The following is a 27589-nucleotide window of genomic DNA, read 5'->3' as shown; positions in this document are numbered from 1 at the left end:
TTGCGGGCAACAGGAAAAATGGCGGCGGGGCCACTTCCGGTGCGGGAGGAAAGGGGCAAAAAAATCATCCCAGGCGGCGCGGCCTGAGGTAAATCTGGGGCTCCAGGTCTTGGGGGGGGTAACTGCGCGGCCAGGGGACAGGGGGGGACCCGACCCCCGGGACAGGCGGCGCGGCCCAGCCCGGGACCCGTTAGGCCCGGTGTGCGGTGCCCAAGTCCCAGGCCCCGCTGTGGGAGTGAGCGCTCACCCCCCCTCCCCCCCAGGCTGTCAGCTGCAGCGGGTCTGGGATCGCCGCCCCAGTTTTGTAATGTTCTGTTATTTGGAGCGAGCTGACTGACGGGCTGGCTTTGGCCTTGGAGCGGGTACATGCTCCTGGGCATGGCCAAAGGGGCCATCAGCCGGTCCGGGCAGCGGGCGGTCGAGGGGGTCGTTCAGCCTGACTGTCTCCCTCTCTTCCGCGGTTACATCCGGGCCAGGGTGTCCTTGGAGATGGACCATGCGGTGTCCACCGGTACGCTCGCGGCCTTCCGTGAGAGGTGGGTGCCGGAGGGACTGGAGTGCATCATCACCCCCGGCAACCAAATTTTAATTTGATCCATTGATGTCAAAAGTTTAATTGGTTTATTTTGTCTGTTTTACTGCCCCCCGTTAATAAGCGGGCACTCGATTTATGGTTTTACACTAAAATAGTCGGAGGGGGTGCAGCGCAGATTGACCAGAGTGGTCCCGGGCCTACCAGGGTCAGATTGTGAGGACAGGCTGCACACTTGTATTCCCTTGAATCTAAAAGATTAAGGGGTGTGATCTAGTCGAGGTATTTAAAAAGATTAAATGAATTGATAGGGTAGTTTATTAGAAAGAAACTATTTCCTCAGATGGGGGGAGTCCAGAATAAAGGAGCATACCCTGAAAATTAGAGCACGACCGTTCACGGGTAATGAAGAAAGTTGCATTTGTATAGCACCTTTCACAACCTCAGGACGCTTCCAAAACACTTTACAGCCAATGAAGTGTTAGTCACTGTTGTAATGTAGAAAATACGGCAGTCAATTTGTGCTCCAATAAACAGCAATGTGATAATGACCACATTATCTGTTTTTGTGATGTTGATTGAGGGATAAATATTGGCCCGAACACTGGGGATAACTCCCCTGCTCTTCTTCCAAATAGTGCCATGGGATCTTTTACATGCATCTGAGAGAGCAAATGGGGCTTCGGTATAACGTCTCATCTGAAAGATGGCACTTCCGACAGTGCAGCGTTCCCTCAGCACTGCACTGGAGTGTTAGCCTGGATTTTTGTGCTCAAGTCTCTGGAGTGGGACTTGAACCCACAACCTTCTGACTCCAAGGTGAGGGTGCTGCCCACTGAGCCACTGGCTGACACAGGGGTGATGTCAGGAAGCACTTCTTCACACAAAGGGTAGTGGAAATCTGGAACTCTCCCTCCCAAAAAGCTGTTGAGGCTGGAGATCAATTGAAAATTTCTAAATGGAGATTAATAGATTTTTGTTGGTTAAGGGTATCAAGGGATATGGATAAAAAAGGCAGGTAGGTGGAGTTAAGATCAATGCTCCTGCTAATTTTTGTTTGAGTGCGGGGCCCATTCAAATGATCACGCACGCACGTTGTTTGCTATTAGAACACCATTGAGCCAGCTGCGTGGGATCGACAGATCGCTCTGCGACCACGGGGAAAATTGGTCAGGATACAGATCAGCCATGGTCTCATTGAAGGGCAGAACAGGCTCGAGTTCTGTTTGGCCTCCTGCTGTTCTTGTGTTCCAATCATCCATCATAGGCTGTCCCTCAAATGAGGATGACTTGCTTCCACACCAAAAGGGATGAGTTTGCAGATGTTTCAATGAAGGACCCGATATTCCAGTCCTGAACTCCAGGGGTGGAAGATGCCTGTGCGTGTTTTTTTTAACGTGGGGTGGCCATTGCACACCAGCCACCACACGGGCTTGACAGAGCTAGGTTTTGGTTCAGTGGCAAGGGTAACCAGGACGACTGGAGACTAGCTCTGCTGCACGGACCTAGTGTGCACACATATCGCAGTGTGGGCTGGGCCCGTGCTGCCCCTGGGCCCTCGGCTCTTCTGGACCCCATATCAATGCGTTCCAATGCGCGTTAAGTGATGCCAAAAGTGGGTTTTAAATGCCCGTCATATTGCAGAAAGAAGGAAAGCTCCGGGGGCGGGACACGAGCGTTCCAAAGGTGTGAGGTCCAGGGAGAGAATGAATTAGATGAGGGAGGATGAGTTTTGATTTCAGTGCATTGAGTCTTGTGCTTTGGTCTCTCGCTCGCAGGCAATCGTGAAACAAAGAGGATGGGTTTGAGTTGTGGTCACCACTGATCTCTAATGCCCGCCTCGTAATGTAACACTGATGGATGAATCGGACGATGATTTTGTTGAGCTCTGCAAGAGAGTGCCCAGGTACACGGTGGAAGGCAAGAAATACAAATCTGTCTGCTGGAACCGCCCGACTTCCTGTGCAGCAAAGTCAAAGCTAAAAGCAAGCCAAGCATCGACCAACGAGACAAACTGGATTAACAAGAGCAAAGCCCACAGCGATGGGACACCAGAGAACCATCAGACTGGGGGGACTGAACATCTGACACACGATCTACCAGCCCCTCACTGCAGCACCCCCGTGCACATAACCTGTGAGGCTGTTGCTAAGCCTCCGCCGTCAAAACCTGAGGCTTCACAGCTGTCTCGGACTGTGGCGATTAAGGATGGTTTACCAGGTAGGTATTCCTAAATTAAAAAATGCACATCGAAAATGAACTCTTTCTCGAGCTTTTTATGAGCCCAAATTGTCAAGCGGTTTATTGGGTTGATGAACCATTATGTATAGAAAGTCGGTGGCCTGATTTTTGAGTTGTAAAAACAATTAGGGCACAATGTGATCAACAAAGACTATTTAGCCTGGTGAAGCTTAATGCCTCTGTATGTTAGCTATCACGTTGGCATTTAACTTCTGAATAGTCCAGAAGTTGACAGTGTAGATGGAGATTTACTCTTATCTGTTAGTTTGACTCAGTGATAACAATCGCACCCCTGACTAAGAAAGTTGTAGGTACAATCCTTACTCCAGAGACTTGAGCACATAATCTAGTCTGACACTTCTGTGCAGTGCTGAGGGAGCTCTGCACTGTCAGAGCGGCAGTACTGAGGGAGTGCTGTACTGTAGGGGGGGAAGTGAGGAGGGAGTGTTGCACTGTCGGAGGGGCAGTACTGAGGGAGCGCCGCACTGTCAGAGGGGCAGTACTGAGGGAGCACTGCACTGTCAGAGGGACAGTCCATAATGTGTGGAACAGAAGACCAAGAAAAGTAAGAGAGAGAAAGCAATACTGGTTTTAAGAAGAGCGCATATCTCGCTCACTGACAAAAAAAGAGCTGAATTTGACTCCCGTTAATGTCTAGATTGTTGCACCAAATCTTGTGGCATTCAAATACTGATCATCACCACAGTGAAATGTTTGTTGAGCTGATTGATTCTGAGAAAGTACAACACGAAGAATGTGGTTGTGTGCCAGTGGTGCGGGCCTGCCCGTTAAATGTGGCTCTTCTTATTTCAGGCGGGACCCGGACCGGTAGCATCAGTCGCTCAACGACTGTGAAGAAATCTGTCAGCAAAGGCCTGGGTGTGAAAGAACGCGTTTTGGGAAATATGCAGCAGTTTAGAAGGAAGGAACCTGAGCGTTTGAGACACAGCAATAATGTGAAAATTCTGCCGGCTCCTGCCATCCAAGAGGATGAGAAGAACAAGGCTTCCGACTTCTGGGGCTCGCACCGAGGGAACGGTGGGAGAGAAAGTCCGTCAGCCACAGCATCCCTTCCTGGAACATTCACTCTCACGGAGGATGGTTCGTTTATCAAATATTCACTTTTATTATTGGTTCAAAAAATAACTTGTATTAAATTTGATATGTGTGTTGGGAATCACTATTCCGTGTTCCATGTATATACACAATGTGCGAGGTTGGAGCCCCTCTGCCATTATTTGAAGGGGCTGCTCCTCAATTTCTGGCTGCACTTCAGTCCCACGCTCCTGATCTTTGGGCACCCTGTGCGGAGGGGAGAGGTTAGGTCCGAGGGCCTCCTCGTAGGACTGCTCCTGGGCCTGGCCAAGGGTGCCATCAGCCGGTCCAGGCAGCGGGCGGTCGAGGGGATCGTTCAACCCGACTGCCTGCCTCTCTTCCGCGGTTACATCCGAGCCAGGGTGTTCCTGAAGATGGAGCACGCGGTCCACCGGTATGCTCATGGCCTTCCGCGAGAGACGGGTGCCGGAGGGACTGGAGTGCATCATCACCCCCGGGAACAGAATTTGAATTTGATTGGCAAAGTTCCCAGTTCATTTCTAAATTGGTGGGTTCTCGTGCCCTTCCCAAAAGGGGGCAGTTGATTTAAAGTTGTAGTATGACCACTCTGAATGGCGATGTGCTGACCATCAGAGGTTAATGAGGTGATTAACAGTACAGTGTTTGTTTCCCCAGGCCCAGTATCTCTCCACAGCTGAGATCAGCCATTCAGTGGCACAGATGATCAAACCTGTGTTCGCCGCTCCTGTGGGGACCTGTGTTGCCTTTGAGCTGGGCTTTGCCACCCCCATTTCTATGCTTTTAATACATGGTTACAAACATTTTAGTGATACCTGGCCTTAATTTGCTGCATTTTCCACTGATGCTGTATCCTGAGAAAACCTAACCTGTGTTTTGGTAGGACATTATTTCCTTATTAAATGAGGAAGCATTTTTTTTCAAATCGTTCCTGTCACATGATGTAGCTACAGGCAACACCTGGCAGGGACAATACCGGTGGTGAGGACACATTGGTAGGAATGGAAAATAGGAACTTGAATGGAAAAACTGAGATGGGGAACAGAAAAAAGCACGACAAGTGCCAGAAAGCATGTTTGGAAGGTGTCTTAAATAGCTTGGTTTAAGACGCTTGAGCTTAGCCTTGGAGTTTATAGTGCCATCTTAACCCTGAGTGCATGAGAGGCACTGAAATGCTTCCAGTCATCTAATGATTCTCTGCTTTTTGTCAACAAACTCTTGGCTATTATGACACTTATAGCGTAGAGTTAAATATGACGATGCCCGTTTATAAACTAGAGGTGATCCAAAACTCGTGTCCTAACTCGCACCAAGTCCCGCTCACCCATCACCCCTGTGCTCGCTGACCTACATTGGCTCCCGGTTAAACAATGTCTCGATTTCAAAATTCTCATCCTTATTTTCAAATCCCTCCATGGCCTCGCCCCTCCGTAATCTCCTCCAGCCCCACAACCCCCCCCCCCCCCCCCCCCAAGATGTCTGCGCTCCTCTAATTCTGCCCTCTTGAGCATCCCTGATTATAATCGCTCAACTATCGGTGGCCGTGCCTTCTGTTGCCTGGGCCCCAAGCTCTGGAATTCCCTCGCTAAACCTCTCCGCCTCTCTAACTCTCTTTCCTCCTTCAAGACGCTCCTTAAAACTGACCTCTTTGGCCAAGCTTTTGGTCACCTGCGCTAATTTCTCCTTCTGCGGCTTGGTGTCAATTTTTTAATCTCATAATCCTCCTGTAAAGCGCCTTGGGACGTCTCACTACGTTAAAGGCGCTATATAAATACAAGTTGTTGTTGTCTACAGCTGAAGACTGCCAGCAGACTGCACACAGCGATGCATCCTTGGCCTGGACGATAGAACAGGAGATGAGAGCGGCCAGTGCCTATACCCTCGAAGACAACGGGCTCTTTTTTTGTGTAATCTGTCAGAAGGATCTTTCGAACATGAACTCTGCTCGGCGCACACAGCACATCAACAGGTGAGAGATGCCTGGACACAGCACCCAGCCTTTTTCAATATCGTGTTATTAACATTGTGTTCAATCATTCTGTTGCACTCGTTTCACACGGACCAACCTTCCAGATGTTCTTTTGTTTGGTTTTAAGTAACTGAAGCTCGTACATAACCATTTTATGTGACTTTTATTAATATTGGTTCAAGTTCTTGTCGTGAGGGAAGGGGAAACACGGGTCAAAGAAAGAAGCTACCTGAACCGCTATCCCCGCTTGTGTGTAGTATAGACACCAGCACAGACTGGTTGGGCCGAATGGCCTGTATGTTCTACGTCAATTGCATTCACTTCTTTCTCGCAGGTGTTTAGATGAAGGAGAGCAGAGAGCAGCTACAGCCGTCTCTTTGAGCGTACCTTCAGTTCCTGAATGTCCAATCTGCGGGAAACATTTTAAAACCTTCAAGAGCCGAGCAATTCACCTCAAGCGCTGTGCGATTGAAATGGAGGTTCCGCCGAGGTTATTGCTGGAGGCAGTTCAGAGACAGAACTCGCAGCCGCCGGAAAGCTCAGCTTACTCGACGAGGTGAGTGAAACAAACCGCTCGAGTTGATTCTGTTCGCATTCCTTATCTACATAGTGGTCCTAGCACTGCACCCACGCTGGGCTCAGTCCTGCCTTTCCCACTTGCCTTAACGTTCAGTTGTGTCTGTCCCCTTTGTCACCCAGTGTTGATATCTCGCAGTGTCTCTGCTCGTTGTTACATATCCACGGTAAAAGTAACAGGTTTCAGAAGTTGATGCTTTTGTGTGACGTAATCACCCGAGTTCCTCATCCGACATCCAGTTCCGGATGAGCTGAAATTTTCTCCAATTCAATATCGGGACGACCGAATGCCATTGTTTTCGGTCCCTGCCACAAACTCCGTTCCCTAGCCACTGACTCCATCCCTCTACCCAACCTCTGTCTGAGGTTGAACCAGACTGTTCGCAACCTTGGTGTCATATTTGACCCTGAAATGAGCTTCCGACCATATATCCGCAGCATAACGAAGACCGCCTATTTCCAGCTCCGTAACCTCGCCCATCTCTGTCCTTGCCTCAGCTCATCCGCTGCTGAAACCCTCATCCGTGCCTTTGTTACCCCTAGACTTGACTATTCCAATGTACTCCTGGCTGGCCTCCCACATTCTATCCTACACAAACTTGAGGTCATCCAAAACTCAGCAGCCCGTGTCCTAACTCACATCAAGTCCCGTTCACCCATCACCCGCTTTACTCAAGACTTGCTGATGTGACCCAGTAAGGGTTAACACCGAGAATCTGTTGCAAGATCAGGGTTATTGACTAGCTCCCATGTATTGCAAATGAACCATATTTTGTCATGGTGAGTAAAAGGATGTCTCCTGTGAGTGTATTGGCTTGCACTTTCACCTTTGTATGAAAATGTCTGTGTGAACTTAAACTCTCTCCCTTGTCGATTCTGAATGTCAGCCTTCAGCCAGGTCAGTTAAAGCGAAAAGGTTCAACAAGAGAAAAAGTGCCCTCAAAGAAATGCAAGACCACCAGCCAGCAGCCAGTGGACGAGGATACCATGGTTGCTATGGCGTTATCTGCATCTTTGTTGGAACAGGAGAGACGGGAACAGGCGAAGCAAAGCACAGCCCACCCAGCCAATATCTTCAACCTCACTAAAATGGCAGCGGCAGCAGGTAAGAGTTAAACTGTTAGGCTATCGGTTTAACCCAGTCCTGAATTCTCCCCTGGACTGTGACTTCTGCATCAGTCTGAATATAGGTGGATTATTATTTATTATTCCACCAAGGCAAGTATCTGTGCATTGCACGAGTTGCATTTTGAAATGCAAGTTCCTTTTGTGAGTCAGTGAGTACTTTCAGGACACATTGGTTCTGTCCAGTGAGACATTAAAATGTTTTAACAGAAAATAACTAACAGAAAGAAGCCACTGTTGAAATTATAAATGTGTTGTATTTTCTATCATTTCTGTGATGCCATGTGACATTCCTCAGAGGTTTAGGCCTTTGTACTTTGTGTGTATTTTGTAAATTCATTTGTAGTTTCAAAGCATATTCTCCTGTTGAGGTGATCTAAAACTCGGCTGCCCGTGTCCTAACTCGCACCAAGTCCCGCTCACCCATCACCCCTGTGCTCGCTGACCTACATTGGCTCCTGGTTAAGCAACGCCTCGATTTCAAAATTCTCATCCTTGGTTACAAATCTCTCTATGGCCTCGGCCCTCCCTATCTCTGTAATCTCCTTCAGCCTCACAACCCCCCGAGATGTCTGCGCTCCTCTAATTTTGTCCTCCTGAGCATCCCTGATTATAATCACTCCACCATTGGTGGCCGTGCCTTCAGCTGCCTGGGCCCCAAGCTCTGGAACTCCCTCCCTAAACCTCTCCGCCTCTCTACCTCTCTCTTTCCTCTTTTAAGACGCTACTTCTTTGACCAAACTTTTAGTCATCTGCCATAATTTCTTGTGTGGCTCGGTGTCAAATTTATTTGTTTTGTCTTAAAATACTCCTGTGAAGCGACTTGGGTCGTTTTACTACGTTTAAAGTGCTATATAAATACAAGTTGTTGTTGCAGTGTTACAGCGATTTTATCATTGAGGTCTTGTACAAATATTTTATTGAAATGCTGGATTTTTTCCCGGTTTTAGACAAGAGAGGTCGGAAGAAGAGGAAGGACGCCCGTCCCCCGTTGTTATTGGTGCAGGACCCCGAGATAGCGCTCAAACAGGTCCACGACAGGTTGGCGCTGCTGCTATCAGTGGAAGTGGATGTATGTAGCACCCCTCCACTGCCTGCAAGTGCGCTCTGTGTGGGTGGAGTGCTGCGGCACGTCTGGTACGTGGGCCCAGGGACAAGCGGGCACGATAGCCTCTGGTGTCGCAGTGCCTTATCCAGAGCCAGCGATTGTGACTCCGCACTCTTCTATACAACTGACTTGGTCCCTCCTATAATACCATGGAAACCACAGCAGGTGAGGCGATTTATGAAGGATGCAAAATTCAGGAGGATTAATCAGGAGAGGATAACTGCAGGTTTTATTAACTATGTTTAAAAAAAAATCTTGTTCCCCCACCCCCCCCATTACGAACATATCTGCTGCCTCCTCATTTCACCTTATCTCTTACAATTTCAAGAATTTTATACAACCTGAACAATTTTGCGGCAGTTTCTGGAAGTGGGTCTGGTCCCCTATGTTCTGGAAGCTTTTGGATAATTTACTCTTGCAGAGTTACAGGACCTCACGGATATACAGTTACAACAATAATGTTTACCAGATTAACAACTTGCATTTATGTGGTGCCTTTAATGTAGTAAAACGTCCCAAGGTGCTTAAATGTAGTCTTGTGCTGTGCTGCACACTCTCCTTGCATTGCTGTAATTTGCACTGCATGCATTTAATATGTTTATTTACAGTTGTATGAAAATGTGCAGCATAAAAAAATGTGACAAAAACTATTTGAGTGCAATTTTAAACATAAATGTAATGGATAAACTCCTTTAATTGTTTTGAGAAATATCCATGAAAATTAAGTTTCTGGATTGGCAGATTCTGCCTGTCTTCAATCTACCATCCATTGATAACGCCATCCATTAAAACTGAAGCACGATGTACAGTAATACTTTTATACTTCAGAAAGAATAAATAATGTCCAAATTAACCAGGTTACTAATACCCTAATTAGTGCAGTATTGATGGGTCATTGTCTGTGACCCGGGGCATTTTGCAGTTGTGTGTAATTTATTTTGCCAGGTATGATGAGCTGCTCTAGTGGCAGAACATTGTTACTCTATCAAGTAGCAGAGAGCTCTTGGGAACCGCAGATGGGAGAGGACACTTAAACAATAGCCACAAACAATGGAAATAGTGGGTGGGTAATTCACAGGATCAGCTCTGTATTTTGTAGACTAGCATCCTTAAGGAAATACTTCCTCGCACTAACTTGATTGAAATTTTTGAGGAGGTAACCAGGAGGGTTGATGAGGGCAGTGCGTATGATGTAGTGTATATGGATTTTAGCAAGGCTTTTGATAAGGTCCCACATGGTAGACTGGTCACGAAGTAAAAGCCCATGGGATCCAGGGTAAAGTGGCAAGTTGGATCCAAAATTGGCTCAGAGGCAGGAAGCAAAGGGTTATGGTTGATGGATGTTTTTGTGACTGGAAGGCTGTATCCAGGGGGTTCCACAGGGCTCAGTACTAGGTCCTTTGCTTTTTGTGATATACATCAATGATTTTGACTTGAATATAGGGGGTATGATTAAGAAGTTTGCAGATGATACTAAAATTGGCTGTGTGGTTGAAAATGCAGAAGAAAGCTGCGGACTGCAGGAAGATATCAATCAACTGGTGGTGGGCAGAACAGTGGCAAATGGAATTCAATCCAGGGAAGTGTGAGGTAATGCATTCGGGGAGGGTTAACAAGGCAAGGGAATACACATTAAATGGTGGGACACTGAGAAGTGTAGAGGATCAAAGGGACCTTGGAGTGCAGGTCCACAGATCCCTGAAGGTAGCAGGATAGGTGGATAAGGTGGTTAAGAAGGCATACGAGATACTTGCCTTTATTAGCCGAGGCATAGAATACAAGAGCAGGGAGGTTATGCTTGAACTGTATAAAACACGAATTAGGCCACAGCTGGAGTACTGCGTGCAGTTCTGGTCATCACATTACAGGAAAGATGTGATTGCACTAGAAAGGGTACAGAGGAGATTTACAAGGATGTTGCCTGGAATGCAGAAAATTAGCTATGAGGAAAGATTGGATAGGTTGCGGTTGTTATCTCTGGAACAGAGGAGGCTAAGGGGTATAAAATTATGAGGGGTCTAGATAGAGTGGTAGGAAGGACCAATTTCCATTAGCAGAGGGGTCAACAACCAGGGGACATTGATTTACATAAGAACATAAGAATTAGGAACAGGAGTAGGCCATCTAGCCCCTCGAGCCTGCTCCGCCATTCAAAAAGATCATGGCTGACTCAGCTCCACTTACCCGCCCGCTCCCCGTAACCCTTAATTCCCTTATTGGTTAAAAATCTATCTATCTGTGATTTGAATACATTCAATGAGCTAGCCTCAACTGCTTCCTTGGGCAAAGAATTCCACGGATTCACAACCCTCTGGGAGAAGAAATTCCTTCTCAACTCAGTTTTAAATTGACTCCCCCGTATTTTGAGGATGTGCCCCCTAGTTCTAGTCTCCCTGACCAGTGGAAACAACCTCTCTGCCTCCATCTTGTCTATCCCTTTCATTATTTTAAATGTTTCTATAAGATCACCCCTCATCCTTCTGAACTCCAACGAGTAAAGACCCAGTCTACTCAATCTATCATCATAAGGTAACCCCCCTCATCTCCGGAATCAGCCTAGTGAATCGTCTCTGTACCCCCTCCAAAGCTAGTATATCCTTCCTTAAGTAAGGTGACCAAAACTGCACGCAGTACTCCAGGTGCGGCCTCACCAATACCCTGTACAGTTGCAGCAGGACCTCCCTGCTTTTGTACATTATCCCTCTCGCAATGAAGGCCAACATTCCATTCGCCTTCCTGATTACCTGCTGCACCTGCAAACTAACTTTTTGGGATTCATGCACAAGGACCTCCAGGTCCCTCTGCACCGCAGCATGTAATTTCTCCCCATTCAATTGGGGAGAGGTTTAGAGGGGATTTGATGGCGAAAGTTTTCAACCAGAGGGTGGTAGGGGTCTGGAACTCACTGCCTGAAAGGGTGATCGAGACAGAAACCCTCATTTCATTTAAAAAGTACTTGGATGTTCACTTAAAGTGCCGTAACCTACCGGGCTGCGGACCAAGAGCTGGAGAGTGGGATTTGGCTGGATAGCTCTTTGTCAGCTGGCACGGACACGATAGGACGAATTTCCTCCTTCTGTGCTGTAAATTTCTATCATTAACCATAGAATGATACTGGACAGAAGAAGGCCATTCGGCCCATCGTGTCTGTGCCAGCTCTTTGGTAGAGATATCCAATTAATCCCACTCCCCATCGCCCTGTAAATGTTTAAAAATCATGCTGCAGATGTTTTGTTGAAGGGGCAAGATCAGGAATTTCCAGCTTGCATGGAACGAAAGTTATCTTCGCCGATGGTCACAAATGCCCTTACAAGACCCGCCTCAGAGCTGACCGATGTAAGTGAGACTGGGGCCGAGGAGGTGCCCATGGCCAGGACCCAGCCGGATCAGACCTTCTTCGATTTGATGGATTTAGCCGGCGAGGGAATGACGTTGACTCAGTGGAATTATGGGGCGAAGAGTGAGCAAGGCAATGTCGTAACAGGAACAAACGGTATGTGCAAACTTTATACACTGAAAAGCTCTGGACTGTTGCATGACATGGATAGTTACACAATCATTTTTGGAAAAATTCAGTTGCGTTTAAGAATGCAGAAAGGATATCAATTATAATTGTGGGAGTGAATAATTGTACAGGCAGTGGTATCCCTGTGTGGATATTTGTAGAGATTTTAGAATTAAATTACTCTTGCCATTCTGAATTAATGCTTAATAAAACAGTAATTATTCTGATCTGAAATCTGTTAAGTCAGCTTTCTCTAAATTGAACAGTAATAGTTTTTATTGGCAGATGCTTTTAATATCTTGGTATAAATTTTTTTTCTAGATTAATTTCTGGTACCATTGAATTTTTTTAATGTGTTATTAAAATATGTTTTGGAACAATGTTGCTTTATGTTCAATGTTGTAGCAATAGCTAGAGGTTTATCATGTTTATCACTCCACTGAGCTGTGAAATCTTCACTCATTCCTGTAACTCAAAGTGTTCCAGGTTTTACTGTATCTGCTCATTATACCCCACAGAGAGGGAGTCTTTGTCAGATGACATTCCACCAAGTGGATTTGTCCCATTACGGGGCGAGAGAAGCTGTGGAAATAGTCTGCACCATGAAGTAAGCAAACCCCTTTCATTTACCAACCCATCCTGTTTCTGCAGTTTTGATTCTTTCTGTAAGTAGCTCTCTGGGGTTTTCAATCAAAGGTTTGAAGCTTGCAAAAGAGACTGCGGACAGAGAATTATTTCCAGAAAGGTGGTGATTTTTTGGGGGGATATTGTAATTGTTACAATTGTTAACCGCCTGTAATTGTTTTTAATATTTGGTACATTTTGATTTCAGCAACAGTTGAAGAAACTGACTGAAGACCTTGGCGGGATGGTGAACAATCCCCACCTGAGTGATGTGCAGTTTCAGACGGACAATGGTGAGGTGGTGTACGCTCACCAATTTGTTCTGTATGCTCGCTCTCCACAGCTCGTGCAAACTGTGAGTAATAAGGATTTGTTCTGTTAAATGGGGCGTGGAAATTATTTATTATGCCCCCCCCTCCCTTTTCAATCTCTTCACCCCCGTCCCCTCCGTGGCTAGGAACCACACAAGAACAGGGAGGAGCTGCTGTGCCTCTGACGTGTGTTCCATATCGGGCAATGCCTTCCATCATTTGGTGCTCCTGGTGTGTAATGTCACCATACTGCAAGCACAACCGAGCTGAGTATGGCCTCATTGGGTGCGAGAGAGATGCTTAGTTACAAATCATCATCATCATCAGAGGCAGTCCCTCGGAATCGAGGAAGACTGCTTCCATTCTAAAAGTGATTTCTTAGGTGGCTGAACAGTCCAATACGCGAACCACAGTCTCTGTCACAAGTGGGACAGATAGTCGTTGAGGAAAAGGGTGGGTGGGACTGGTTTGCCGTAAGATCCTTCTGCCTGCGCTTGATTTCTGCATGCTCTCAGCGATGAGACTCGAGGTGCTCAGCGCTCTCCCGGATGCTCTTCCTCCACTTAGGGCGGTCTTTGGGCAGGGACTCCCAGGTGTCGGTGGGGATGTTGCACTTTTTCAGGGTTGAAACATTTCCTCTGCCCACCTTTGACTCATTTGCTGTGAAGGAGTTCTGAGTAGAGCGCTTGCTTTGGGAGTCTCGTGTCTGGCATGCGAACTATGTAGCCTGCCCAGCGGAGCTGATTGAGTGTGGTCAGTGCTTCAATGCTGGGGATGTTGGCCTGGTCGAGGATGGTAATGTTGGTTATAACGTTGCAACGGGGGTAGGTGTACTGAACCTGGGTCTGCAGTTTAACCATAGTTAGTGATGTGTATCATGCAATACTACATTCACACAATGACTTTGTCCTGTCTTGTGCCACTTTCTTGCATAGCGGTTATTGGGGCAATTGAATCCATCAGAATGAAAACCCTTAACCCAAATTTAATCCAGTGAACATACAATGATATCTGACAACCAGCACATAATAGCCATTCACACTCCATCTAGACTCATCTTTTGTTTCCTAACTTCTGCCATCACCATTTCAATTTGGCCCATCCCTTTTGTCTCTCTAATCTCTCCTGCCTTCCACCCTATCACAGACCTTCCCTTTTGTCCTTTCCTCCCCTCCCCCTTTCAGTGTCTCTGCACTTCCTTAAGAATCTGTTACATTTTGAACATTTGCCTGTTTTGACGAAGGGTCATCGACCTGAAACGTTAACTCTGTTTCTCTCCACAGGTGCTGCCTGACCCGCTGAGATTTCCAGCATTTTCTGTTTTAATTCCAGATTCCAGCATCTGCAGTATTTTGCTTTTGACATCGTAGATCAGTTATGTGCTCTCCTGAAGGGTAACCCGCGGAGCTTATTGCAATTCTTTGTCGTTTCCCGTCCTCTTGTTCTGTCAACTCGGATCACACCTTGAGTTTGGTGACTTGCTGTTCTGCAGGTGCACGATGAAGGATTCGTGGTGGAAGAGGATGGAGCTGTCGGGACTCGCAGACTCTTGCTGCCTGAGGTTACACCAGAGGCAGTTTGCACGTTCCTTGGCTACCTGTACACTGCTGGTATCTCCATAGTACCCACTGAGCTGTCCGAGCTCCACGCGCTTGCTAAGAGGTTAGTGTTGTTATGTAGTACTGAGATCGGGCTTGAACATTGAAGTGTTGCCCTACTAATTCGTAACTTTTTAAATTTGATTCTAAAGGACATCTTAAAATAACTTTAACTTACGAAATGGATAGAAGCTTCCAAAGTGTCCGAGGGTTTGAGTGATTTGACACAGTCAAGCCCTGGACCAACATTGACCTAAGTTTAAATGAGAATTCTATTTGAAAGAACTTTATTGTTGCCGGGTACTTTGCCCTTTTCAGAATGATGAGGTGGATTGATGTCTTTCTCTGTATTGAGCAGGTTTGCTGTGAGGGAGTTGGTAGAGATGTGCGAAGCCTGGTCAGTGGAAGCTGAGCCCGAGGGAGATGGTTTGGAAAATGAGCCTTTCACTGAAATGGAAGATGGAAAGTATGGAGATAGAGAAGACAACCTCCAGGACCTTCTAAGGTCCATGTGGACGGACGAAGCTGAGGAGTCTGCCTCGGACATCACACCTGCAGAGTATGAGGATGAAGAGAAGGTTGATGAGAAGGTTGACGATGCGGAATTAGAAGAGCTTTATGAGTTTGCTGCAACGCAGAGAAAAATTGTGAGAATCTCCCTTAATAAGATTCAGGAGAACGAGGAACTGGATAAGAAGGCCAGCAGTGTGGAAACTGGAGGAGAGACCGATGCATGTGGAGAAAGTGAGCAGACTGTGGAGGGACTAAGAACTGAAAGTGAAAGGGTTGGAAATTGTGAGTCTTACACAACTGAAAGAGAAACAGTAACTGATTCACAACGTCTTTCAAAGCCTCTGGAAGTGTCCAAGATGCAAGAACCCTCTTGCAAGGTCAAAATATTCCAAATGGAAGAGTCACAGAACCATAGTCTTAAACCCGATTTCAATTTAAATGCCAGCGATGATTGTCTCTTCTCAGAAACAGATTTATTACTCGAATCTCAGCAAGATCTGAAATTTGAGGAAAAACATGATTTTGGTCTCTCTGAAGAAGACAAGACTTTTGCTGGAAACAATAGTCATGTGTTTAGTTCCTCTGCCAATTGCAGCATTCACAGAATTTCACCCACGTGTGAGATTGAAAGTCCCTCTGCTTGTCCGAGTTTGTCTGATCTGCCCGTGGTTGGTCTGTCACCATTGGGAGCAGATACACACGAGACAACCCCACAGGATCACCTGTCTTTGATCTCGGCAGTAATCTCATCCCTTGGATCTAAACACAATATGAATCCATCCGAAATATTGTCAGATGCTTCAGCAGCTTCAAACGAACAACTAAATTTGGAAGATAAAAAGTGTGACGATCCTGGAGTTCCTCAGGAACTTGATGCTCAAACATCTCCAAGATACTTGCAAGGAGAATGGCCATCGAAAGCAAAACCCTCTTCAACAAGTACTCCTTGTTTGGAGAGACCGTCCCAAAATAGCTGTGAGGTGCAACGCTGCGATCCAACATCACCTATAAGCATTGATTCCAGTCAGTCTCCATCAGAGAATAAAGCCAATGATGTTGTGTTGATCATAGACTCTGATGAGGAAATGGAAATAATTGAAAACAAAATGTCAGGATCTTGTTCTGACAACATACAATTGATGCCTTTGTGCAACGTTAAATGTGCTGGTGGTGAATTGGACCCAAGTTCACGTGATGAACTGCTTAGGATTAAGTCCAACATGATGTCAAGCTCCAAGATCGATGCTGAACAGAAAAACTCCAGAGTTTGTGGAATTCCATCTAAGAGTTTGGATGAGGTGCACAACAATAGCATTTCAGAGTTGTCCCCATTCAGTGTTGCTAAAAAGGTATCTGACCATGCAAGCCAAGATAAGAATAGTGAAAGTGAGCCGATGTTGCGGCTTAGCAGTGATGGTGAACAGAGCACTGAAGATCGTACTGCGGAGGACTCGTGGCTGGTACCGGTCACTCCGCCTTCAACAATAACCAGTCGCCACTCCACACTGACAACAAACTCTCACTTTCTGCACAACCAAAGTGTCAATAGGGACAAGTTGTTTGAGAAGCCGCTAGAACAGGAGGCTACTGTGTTAAAATCCGATGGAGTGGGACAGGGAAAAATGGAGGCAACTCGCCCACTGAAGAAAGCTTTAAGAGTTGCTGAAAAAATAAGCCTTATTAATGAGTTAGATTGTTTTGCAGAGAGGATTTCTGTCAATCAGTCATTGAGTGAGTCACTGCTCTCGCCCCCGATTCCTCCCACACACACCTCTGATTGTGTTGTCGAATTTGAAAGTGCGGACACGTCAATCACCCACTCCCCTTCAGCACAACCAGGAGGAGCACTGTCGGTCTCACTTTGCTCTGAAGAGAAGGAAGCAGCAGACAGGTCTGTGCTGGAGATTGAAGACACTGATGAGGAGATACCAACAGCTCAAGCTGAAGATAGCTTTCAGTGTGAAGATGACCCCCCAATGCCATATGACAATGACTGTTGGAATTCCGAGGGTAGTCCTCAACTCGAAGAGGAAAATTCTAATAATGAAGACTCATTTCTTCACAAAACAATGAAGCAAGCGAAGAATAAGGATGAGCGGTGTCCTATGGCGGACACGGAGAACAGAAATAGCACACCTCTCCCAGGAAGATCAAAGCCCAGGATGTCCTTTCCATCTACTGCAGTAGATCACAACAGCAAAGCTGACAAGGATACCCTTCTGAGCAGACAACATCCCAGTTTTTTTGATTCCAAACTTTGGGATGAAGATGATGAGTTTCCAGAAGTCCTCCCTGAATTATCTCTAAAGTTACCTGTCCTTCAGAAAGATGCCACTGATTCTCGACAATATGTTGGAGAGCAGAGAACTCCTGGTAAGCATTCAATCTGAATCAAGGAAGGTTTTTACCTTCCAACTCCCATGCTTTAGGTTCCTTGCAGTAAGCTGAGTCTGGACCTATTCTTGGGGTTTGAAGTTCAGTAGAGCTGTATTTTGGGCTTTGATGTGTTTGGGGCGGTAATGGCAGCGGGGCGGTAAAGTTAGTGCCTGGGAACAGTTTGCGCCTCAATTAGTAACATTGGGCAGCTGGGCCCTGAGTCAGGGGGCGCAGCACTAAGGGAGGTGTTGTGCACCTCTCCTGGGCGCTAGCCCGGGAAACTCCCGAGCTAAAAAGCCAGGCCGGGAGCGCTACCAGATGCCTGGGGGTGGGGTGGGGGGAACCTTTTTAATTAAAAAAAGCCACAAAAACATTCCCAAAACATTGCCTACACCACAACTCAAATCACAAAAACATTAACAGAAAAAACAATCGCACTTACCTCGGGAGTCCATGACTCACCTCTCCGCTGTCGGGATGGTGGGACCGCCCTGATTTCCCAGGCGGTCACTGCGGGGGGCGCTGCGGGGCGGACGGGTCGGGCAAGAGTTAAAACTCGCGACCAGGGGCGTTGTACACCGGGCGCAGCTCTCCTGGGCGGCGCTGCTCCGTGCAGCCGCTAAACCGGACCCGAGGATCGCCGCGGGGCGCTGGAGGCTGACTGCCCGGCCACAACACCTCACCGCCGCCATTGCTGCCGCTGCGGGACAAAAAACGGAGCGCAGAGGAGCCGAAAATAGGCCCCTAAATCTCTCAAAAAAATTTTGGATGTTACTATTCTTTTACATGTTTCTGAATACGTTTTTATACCACAAATATAAATAATAGATGGAGTAAATTAAATGCATTTGATCCTAAAGGTGTGATTTCTCTCTCTCCCCCGCCCCCTCCCCCCCATCACATATTGGTATTAATGACAGCAGTAGATGCTAAACTTTAGAACGGTATAATTTTTTACCTCTTTGTAGTCCACATGAAATGTGACTCTGTATATAACATGAGCTGTAGGCACAGAGAAAGCTGGAAGTTAAACTGCAGAATAGAAGTTGAGGTAGGTGCAAAGATTTTGAAATGTTAATTCCCGTGCACTAAACCAAAACCTGTAATTTTCTGCATTTAATATACCAGTCGCCCTTCAGTATTGGACTCATCTTTTGTAGCATTTTTAAGCTTATTTCATCCTTTTATCTAAAATTCTTCACTGATTTGTATCTTTTTTCAGCGCCTGTCAACCGAAGGAAAGCTCAACGTCCATTGCTGTCCATCACCCCAGAGCCTCCTTATTCAGCAATGGCCACACCATGCCTAAAGAAGGAGCTGGGGAAGTAAGTGGATGGTTGGGGTTGAGTGTGTGACGAATGCAGAGTTTTTCTACATTACACTTTTAAGAATAAAGTGATAAATTCACTAAGAAATCCAATCAGGAATTCAGGAGAAACTTCTTTACCCAGAGAGTGGTGAGAATGTGGAACTCGCGACCACAAGGAATAGTTGAGAAGAATAGTATATATGCATATAAAGGGAGGCTAGATAAACACATGGGGAAGGAAGGAATAGAAGGTTATTGCTGATAGGGTGAGATGACGATTCAGCATTCACAGCCCTTTGGGGTAGAGAATGATTTCGGAACTGTAGCTTTCTGCCCCAAAGTCAAGATGATTTAGCATTGGTGTGCTCAACCTCTCCACGGCAGCATTCAGACTGGTTCAGCACAGCACGGTAAAGGTGCTGGTATGCACAGAGTCAAAAAAACGGGGTAACAAGGTCTGTTTCCACAGCATTTGTAGCCCCTGAAAATGGACTGATCTTACTGTGCATTGTCACTTGGGTTTATCAACACCTTGGGTAGGCAGCTCAATGTTGATCAATTCTAATAGGTTTGTGTTAAAAGGTCTGTTCAAGACCATGAGCTTAAAAAAAACGCGAGAATCTGTGCACTAAGGTGATTTAACATCCTGTCCAAAGTTTTGAAATTCTGTGCACTTAAACACGTTGAGCCAGGGCACTTTTAACCAGAATATTTATAATAGAGATACTCGCTGAAGGATTGGGTTTCTGAGAAAGGGTGCATTTCATTGGTACATGCCCTTCTTTATGCCAGTTTTCTCCACAGCTTCAGTGCTGGGCTACAGTACCATAGGCATCTCCTGCCCTCTGGTACTTTGTCCACGTGCAGTGGAGAGCTTGCATCAATGGGACTGGGTGATGTCATCAAAACCCTGGTCGCCGTTTTGCAGCATGGGCAGGAACATCGACAGGGCTCAGGTACAGAGGAGTGAGAAGGTTGGAGCGGATGAGTGGCGTGTGCTTGTGGCGAGATGCAGTGAATAAGGCGGAGGAGCGGTGTGAGATTGTGGTGGAGGTGCGACAGATGAGAGTACGGGACCCAGAAGAGCCGAGGGCCCGGGGCAGCACGGGCCAGCCCACACTGCGATGTGTGTGCGCACTAGGTCCGTGCAGCAGAGCAGGTCTCCAGTCGTCTTGGTTAACTCTTGCCACTGGACCAAGACCTAGCTCTGTCAAGCCCGTGCGATGGCTGGTGTGCAACGGTCACCCCACGTTACAAAAATCCACACACAGACATCTTCCACCCCCTCAATTGGAGTTCAGGACTGGAACATCGGGTCCTCCATTGAAACATCTGTGAAGCAAGTCATCCTCATTCGAGGGACCACCTATGATGAGATGAAGAGGGGTGGGAGGAGGCTTGTGTGGAGCATAAACACCGGCATGGACCATTTGGGCTGAATGGCCTGTTTCTGTGCTGTACATTCTGTGCGACTCGATACAAGAATCGGAGTTTCATTTTTGGCCAAGCTACCTTCCTCTTATTGAAGGGACCACTGCACTGAAATGATTGGGGTGTTGGTGCAGAATCTTTTAAATCAGAATTCATCGAGTGGCATCAACCTAGTGGTGCCATCCTTTCACTACCACACAGATTGGTTCTTGATTGGACCTTGAGGGTGATCTGATGAGGCCACAGTCGCAGAGAGCGTGAGTTGGAGAATCATAGCTACAGTATAAAATATGCTGAGTAATATAGTCTAGAAAATCTGTCTTATCTAGCTGTTTTGCCCTGTTCCAGGTTTGGTGTTCGACCTCTGCCAAAGCGAAAAATGATTCTGAAATTGAAAGAGATTTACCAATATACCCATCGGCTTGCTCAGCCCGAGTACCACTCCCGCTCTGAGCAGCAAGTATCATCTTCACAGCCTTGCATCCGAAAACCAGCCCCAGTTAAAAGGAGCAAACCAAAGGCGGGCATCGTAAACCGCTCACAGCCTGTTCCATCCGCAACAGAACAGCCAAAAGGCCATTCCAAAAAACAGTCCCAGTCTGTTTCAGCAGAAACGAGCAAACCCCCCTCGAAAGGTCGTCTCAAGGCCACTTCGAAAAGGAAAGGGAAAAGCCAAGTTCTGGAATCACTCGGGCTGGAAGCTGAGTCACCGTCGAAAGCTGCTGCTGATGCGGCCAATCAGCTCTCCTCATCCCAGGGATCCTCGTTCTCCTCAGCAGGGAGCGACAGCTCCTTTGGATCACAAAGGTGGGTCAGTTAAAACTGAGTGCAGTGAGAGAAAGGAAAAGCCAAATTACCTCAAACACATCAATTCACTTGAAAGGAGTGAAAATTAGTAAGTAGTAAAAATGAGTGTGGTGAAAGAAATAAAATGGTGAGTTATCTTTGGGGCTAGCTCAGGCCCGCAGATGTGACCTTCAACTGGGACCAAACCCCTCACTTTACTAAGCAACGCTGTTTAGACCTTTCTACTAAACACTTGTTTTCCTGTAATCTGTTTTGAATGCAGGTTGGCCAAAATATACACCCTCCCTCACTGTGGGCAATATTATTTAAACTTTGATGGTATGACAAAGAGTCCAGCTACTCTGTAGCGTTCTGGAGATCCCGGGCAGGTTTCAGTAACTTTGTTCCTCAGTTTACGCCTGAAAACCGGGGGTTCATTTTCACCCTCTCATTGATTGAAACAAGCAAGGAGCAAGCTTAGGTGACTCAGGAAAGATCACGGAACATTGCCCTTGTGATTCTCCCTGTTGTTCCGAGGACTTATTGTTGGTCATAAGAACATAAGAACATAAGAATTAGGAACAGGAGTAGGCCATCTAGCCCCTCGAGCCTGCTCCACCATTTAACAAGATCACGGCTGATCTGGCCGTGGACTCAGCTCCACTTCCCCGCCCGCTCCCCGTAACCCTTAATTCCCTTATTAGTTAAAAATCTATCTATCTGTGATTTGAATACATTCAATGAGCTAGCCTCAACTGCTTCCTTGGGCAGAGAATTCCACAGATTCACAACCATCTGGGAGAAGAAATTCCTTCTCAACTCGATTTTAAATTGGCTCCCCCATATTTTGAGGCTGTGCCCCCTAGTTCTAGTCTCCCCGACCAGTGGAAACAACCTCTCTGCCTCTATCTTGTCTATCCCTTTCATGATTTTAAATGTTTCTATAAGATCACCCGTCATCCTTCTGAACTCCAACGAGTAAAGACCCAGTCTACTCAATCTATCATCATAAGGTAACCCCCTCATCTCCGGAATCAGCCTAGTGAATCGTCTCTGTACCCCTCCAAAGCTAGTATATCCTTCCTTAAGTAAGGCGACCAAAACTGCACGCAGTACTCCAGGTGCGGCCTCACCAATACCCTATACAGTTGCAGAAGGACCTCCCTGCTTTTGTACTCCATCCCTCTCGCAATGAAGGCCAACATTCCATTCGCTATGATCTAAGGAAAAAGCATGTCTTTGAAGAACTAAGATGCACAAAGTAACTTGAGCATCTGCCCTAACTCTCTTTCCCAACACCATCCTGCAGCTTGGTAACAATTTAAGCATAACCACCCCCCCCCCGCCTCTTGTATTCTATGCCTCGGCCAATAAAGGCAAGCATTCCGTATGCCTTCTTATCCACCTGGCCTGCTGCTTTCAGGGATCTGTGGACAAGCACTCCAAGGTCCCTTTCTTCATCTACACTTTTAAGTGGCCTACCGCTTAATGTGTATTCCCTTTCCTTTTTAGCCCTCCCAAAGTGCATCACCTCACACTTCTTCAAATTAAATTCCATTTGCCACTGCTCTGCCCACCTGACCAGTAGATTGATATCCTCCTGCAGTCCATGAATATATTCAAATCTAGATCATTGATGTATACCACAAAAAGCAAGGGACCTAGTACTGAGCCCTGCGGAACCCCACTGGAAACATCCTTCCAGTCACAAAAACATCCATCAACTGATTCCCGGGATGGCAGGACTGACCTATCAAGAAAGACTGGATCAACTGGGCTTGTATTCACTGGAGTTCAGAAGAATGAGGGGACCTCATAGAAACGTTTAAAATTCTGATGGGTTTAGACAGGTTAGATGCAGGAAGAATGTTCCCAATGTTGGGGAAGTCCAGAACCAGGGGTCACAGTCTAAGGATAAGGGGTAAGCCATTTAGGACCGAGATGAGGAGGAACTTCTTCACCCAGAGAGTGGTGAACCTGTGGAATTCTCTACCACAGAAAGTTGTTGAGGCCAATTCACTAAATATATTCAAAAAAGAGTTAGATGTAGTCCTTACTACTAAGGGGATCAAGGAGTATGGTGAGAAAGCAGGAATGGGGTACTGAAGTTGCATGTTCAGCCATGAACTCATTGAATGGCGGTGCAGGCTAGAAGAGCCGAATGGCCTACTCCTGCACCTATTTTCTATGTTTCTATTACCCTTTGCTTCCTACCTCTAAGCCAATTTTAGATCCAACTTGTCACTTTGCCCTGGATCCCATGGGCTTTAACCTTCGTGACCAGTCTACCATGTGGGACCTTATCAAAAGTTTTGCTAAAGTCCATATACACTACATCGTACACACTACCCTCATCGAGCCTCCTGGTCACCTCCTCAAAAAAATGTAATCAGGTTAGTCAGACACGACCTTCCCTTAACAAATCCGTGCTAACTGTCCCTGATTAATCCTTGCCTTTCCAAACGTAGATTTATCTTGTTCTTCAGGATTTTTTCTAATTTTCCCACCACTGAGGTTAGGCTGACAGGACTGTAATTACTCGGCCTAACCCTTTCTTCCTTCTTAAACAAGGGTAACACATTAGCACCATACCTAAATCCAAAGAGGACTGGAAAATGATGATCGAGGCCTCTGCTATTTTCTCTTTTACTTCGCTCAACAGCTTGGGATGCATTTCATCCGAGCCTGGGGACTTATCCACTTTCAAAGCTGTTAAACCCTTTAATACTTCCTCTCTCCCTATGTTTATTTCATCCAGAATTTCACACTCCTCCTCGATTGCAGTATCTGCATTGCCCCTTTCCTTTGTGAAAACAGACGCAAAGTATTCATTAAGAACCATACCCACATCTTCTGCCTCCACACACAGATTACCCTCATGGTCTCTAATAGGCCATACCCTTTCTTTAGTTATCCTCTTGCTCTTAATATATTTATAGAACATCTTTGGGTGTTCCTTGATTTTACTTGCCAAGAATTTTTGATGCTCTCTCTTAGAATTTCCTAATATCCTTTTTAATTTTACCTCTGAACTTTCTAAATTCCTCCAAAGATTCTACAGTATTTAGCCGTCGGTATATGACATAAGCTTCCCTTTTTTTCTTTATCCTCCCCTGTAAGTCTCTAGACATCCAGGCGGCTCTAGAATTGTTATTCCCACCCTTTTTCTTTAAGGGCACATGTTCGGCCTGAGCCCTCCGGATCTCCTCCTTGAATGCCTCCCACTGTTCCGACACTGATTTACCCACAAGTAGCTGTTTCCAGTCCAATGTCTCAACTTAGCAAAGTTAGCTTTTCCCCAATTTGGGATTTTATTCCTTCATTTAGGGTTATCCTTGTCCTTATCCATAACTAACTTGAATCTGACTGAATTATGTATAATACTCTGGTTAGGCCGCTGGAGTACTGCGTACAGTTCTGTTCACCGTATTATAGAAAGGACGTGATTGCACTAGAGGGTGCAGAGGAAATTTACTAGAATGCTGCCTGGAATGGAGAATCTTAGCTATGAGGACAGATTGAATAGGCTGGGTTTGTTCTCATTGGAACAGAGGAGGTTGAGAGGAGACCTCATTGAGGTGTACAGAATTTTGAGGGGCCTGGACATAGTGGATAGCAATGGGCTTATTTCCATTGGTGGAGGGGTCAATTACAAAGGAGCATAGTTTCAAGGTGGCTGGTGGAAGGTTCAGAGGAGATTTGAGGGGAGGCTTCTTCACACAGAGGGTTGTGGGTGTCTGGAATTCACTTCCTGGAAGGGTGGTGGATGCAGAAACCCTCACCACTTTTAAAGGTGCTTGAATGGGCGCTTAAAGTGCCGTAACCTGCAGGGTTACGGACCTAGAGCTGGTAATTGGGATTAGACTGGATAACCTCTTGTTGGCTGGCACAGATATAATGGTAAGTACTGCAGGGGATCGAATACGGCCAGGGTGATCTCCTGGACTAGTTTTGTTCGCCTGGATGGGTCGGAGAGGAATTTTCCCAGATTTTATTTTCCCCAATTGGCCTGGGTTTTTATCTGGTTTTTGCCTCTCCCAGGAGATCACATGGCTCCGGTTGGGGTGGAGTGTAGAATGTTTCAGTATAAGGGGTGTTGCAGTTGTATGGGGCGGACTGGTTGGGCTGGCTGTTCTTTACCTTTCCGCCATTGTTCATTGTTCATTGATTTCAATGTAATCGACCGAGGGCCGTGCAGCTCTTTGTCGGCCGGCGCGGACACGATGGGCTGAAATGGCTTCCTTCTGCGCTGTAAATTTCTATGTTTTCCAAAGTCATTGAATATATTTAAGGTGGAGATGGACAGAATTTTGAATGATAGGGGAGTCAAGGGTTATGGGGAGTGGGCAGGAAAGTGGAGTTGAGGCCAGGATCAGATCAGCCTTGATCGTATTGAATGGCGGGGCAGGCTCGAGGGGCCGTATGGCCTACTCCTGTTCCTATTCCCTATGTTCTTATGTAAAATGTGGAAGTTCTGCCTGGTTACGTTGCCGTACTGCTTCACATCAACAAACCGTGCATTACCTCTTTCCCATTACTAATTCAAATCAGTCGACACGGGCCCTTCGAACTCCCTGCAGGTAACACAGTGTAAATCTGTCTCAGTAGATATCTTTGGAAAACTGACAACCTTGCTTACCGAGGCAATTAAAAAAAATAAAATTAAAAAAAATTTGATGACAGACTGCTTGCCAGGATTGTATGAACAAACCCTATCCATCTCTTTCCCTCTTTCAGGCTGTCAGCCGGTGACTGTGACAATGCCTTTACCACCGATTCGGACGATGAGGAGGATAATGGAATCACTCCATCACAGGCAGTTGTGCGCGAGGCAGATACAGCGGAGGCCATAAGACAGTACATTCGGTCAAACCCAGTTCTGTACAATAACATCCTGCAGTACAAGCCCTTTGAGCTGTCCGACCTCCATCAGCAGCTTAAGGACAATGGGATAACTGTTTCCAAAGGGAAATTGCTGGATTTTCTTGATGCTCAGTGCATTACGTTTACCACAGCTCGAGCGAGGAAGGAGATGTTGGGACGGAGAAAGCAGGGCGGTGGTAAACGGCGTAAGGGAAAACTGAATCAGTGCCGTGGGAAGAGGTAAGTGCCGGGGAAAACATTCCACTCCTGTGTGCTGCCAGAAATGCTACTGCCCTCTCCATCCGTATTAGAAAATCTTGTATTAGAAAATAGTGAGATTACACATTCAGGCGAGAGCATTTTAGTACCACAATATGTTTTAATTCAGGAGCTTTTGGTACATCAGTGTTAAGTGCCGTGCAGTAAGGTAATGCGGTTCCCCCTGTCGAATATTTCAGTAACTGCAGCCCTGCTTCAGCAGTTTAGGAGCATCTTGGAAGCCAGCACTGTTTGTGACGGGACTGTCATCATGTCACACCGAGCTGTGGAGATTGACAGCATTCTCACTTTCCGCCAAACTCCAGTCGACGGTCTGTACTTTACACTTTGAATTATGTTGAAAAACAAACTGTAAAATTAATGAAATGGCTGCAAGGACACTTGCCTGCAAGAACGAGGCTATTTTTGGGTGTCATTGTAATCAAAATGTGCCCACTACACGCTGGCAGCTCCTTGATAAATGGTGCTGACCCACTTCTCAGCTCTGCTGGTCTGTCGCTGTTTTTGAATCACTCTCTGATCGGAGGGCCGTCCTCATTGGAATCAATCCAATATAATCAAAACACTTATCCCCTGCAATTGACTCCCTTTTAATACCTCCAACCCAGGCGTGGCAATCTAGTTCAAAATAACCCTATTTTGTATATAATTGTACAAGAAATTGTTCAAAACTTTGTACACATGTAATTGAAAAAAGAGCGAGAATGGGTGTTTAGACTGTTGGATGTGCGCAGTCTCAGTTATACTGACTCTCTTGTACCAACAATGGACTTAATCTTCAGAGAAGTAAGTTTTGCTAAGCAGTCGCAGTCTTGGTCACCAGGAGCTGAAACAGATATACAGGTACTTTACCCAGAATGTTAATAGCTGTGTGTGTGTTGTGTATGGAACTATTGGTATGTGCTGGTGTCCTATCCTGCAGTGGACCAAGAGTTCCATTTAATGCTTGTGGCTTGTCTTGATGTTACTATTTAAATATAGATGTTATATGTTAAGCAGATTTGAACTGCTTGTTTTTTTAAAAAAAATAAACAAAAGCTTGCTTTTTAAGAAATAGAAATGCACCTTTAATCAGTGTGACGTTTCCTTCGTCAACTGTGTCCCAAGTGCACCTGGAGTATAGGTAACGCCCAGATGGACAAACGCCCTTTAAAGTGTTGTGTATAGTAACTCACCACAATCTATTATTAAATTGGTACAGGGCAAGGGAAACGGATTTGCTGGCTCTATGATCCAGTGAGAAAGTATTCTACTACAGTTGGACCTCTGTGGTCCGGCACCCTTGGGACTTGACCAGTGCCAGACCAGAGAATTTCCCGAACCATGGGAGGTCAACTGGTGACAACGTTGCTGACGACGACCCGGACGC

At 46.3% G+C, this 27589-nt stretch overlaps 1 protein-coding gene across 3 annotated transcripts; it reads left to right on the top strand.

Moving 5' to 3' along the window:
- Window positions 1-27291, top strand: slx4 (SLX4 structure-specific endonuclease subunit homolog (S. cerevisiae)). 3 transcript variants are annotated; one of them, XM_070900817.1, is made up of 15 exons: window positions 1-88; window positions 2311-2752; window positions 3587-3874; window positions 5642-5816; window positions 6151-6372; window positions 7280-7497; window positions 8468-8790; window positions 11866-12118; window positions 12649-12737; window positions 12963-13109; window positions 14558-14727; window positions 15022-17549; window positions 18775-18877; window positions 20641-21099; window positions 25816-27291. In XM_070900817.1, exons 2-15 carry the CDS (start codon window positions 2389-2391, stop codon window positions 26183-26185), a joined length of 5709 nt encoding a protein of 1902 aa, XP_070756918.1. In that variant the 5' UTR covers window positions 1-88; window positions 2311-2388; the 3' UTR covers window positions 26186-27291. The 3 variants fall into 3 exon arrangements, with proteins under 3 accessions (XP_070756918.1, XP_070756920.1, XP_070756919.1); XM_070900819.1 differs by lacking the exon at window positions 1-88 and adding an exon at window positions 384-536; XM_070900818.1 differs by lacking the exon at window positions 1-88 and adding an exon at window positions 704-814.
- Window positions 27292-27589: the final 298 nt, after the last annotated feature.

This window comes from Pristiophorus japonicus, chromosome 15, assembly GCF_044704955.1.
Source record: "Pristiophorus japonicus isolate sPriJap1 chromosome 15, sPriJap1.hap1, whole genome shotgun sequence".
Taxonomy (NCBI): Eukaryota; Metazoa; Chordata; class Chondrichthyes; family Pristiophoridae; genus Pristiophorus; species Pristiophorus japonicus.
This window is presented reverse-complemented; position numbering and strand designations above follow the sequence as displayed.

Bases quoted from the DNA above. Each gene is read 5' to 3' on its own strand.
- slx4 (XM_070900817.1), top strand. From the start codon at position 2,389: ATGGATGAATCGGACGATGATTTTGTTGAGCTCTGCAAGAGAGTGCCC. The intron at 6,373-7,279 runs GTGAGTGAAACA...TCTGAATGTCAG, and splicing joins AGCTCAGCTTACTCGACGAG to CCTTCAGCCAGGTCAGTTAA. The intron at 21,100-25,815 runs GTGGGTCAGTTA...TCCCTCTTTCAG, and splicing joins AGCTCCTTTGGATCACAAAG to GCTGTCAGCCGGTGACTGTG.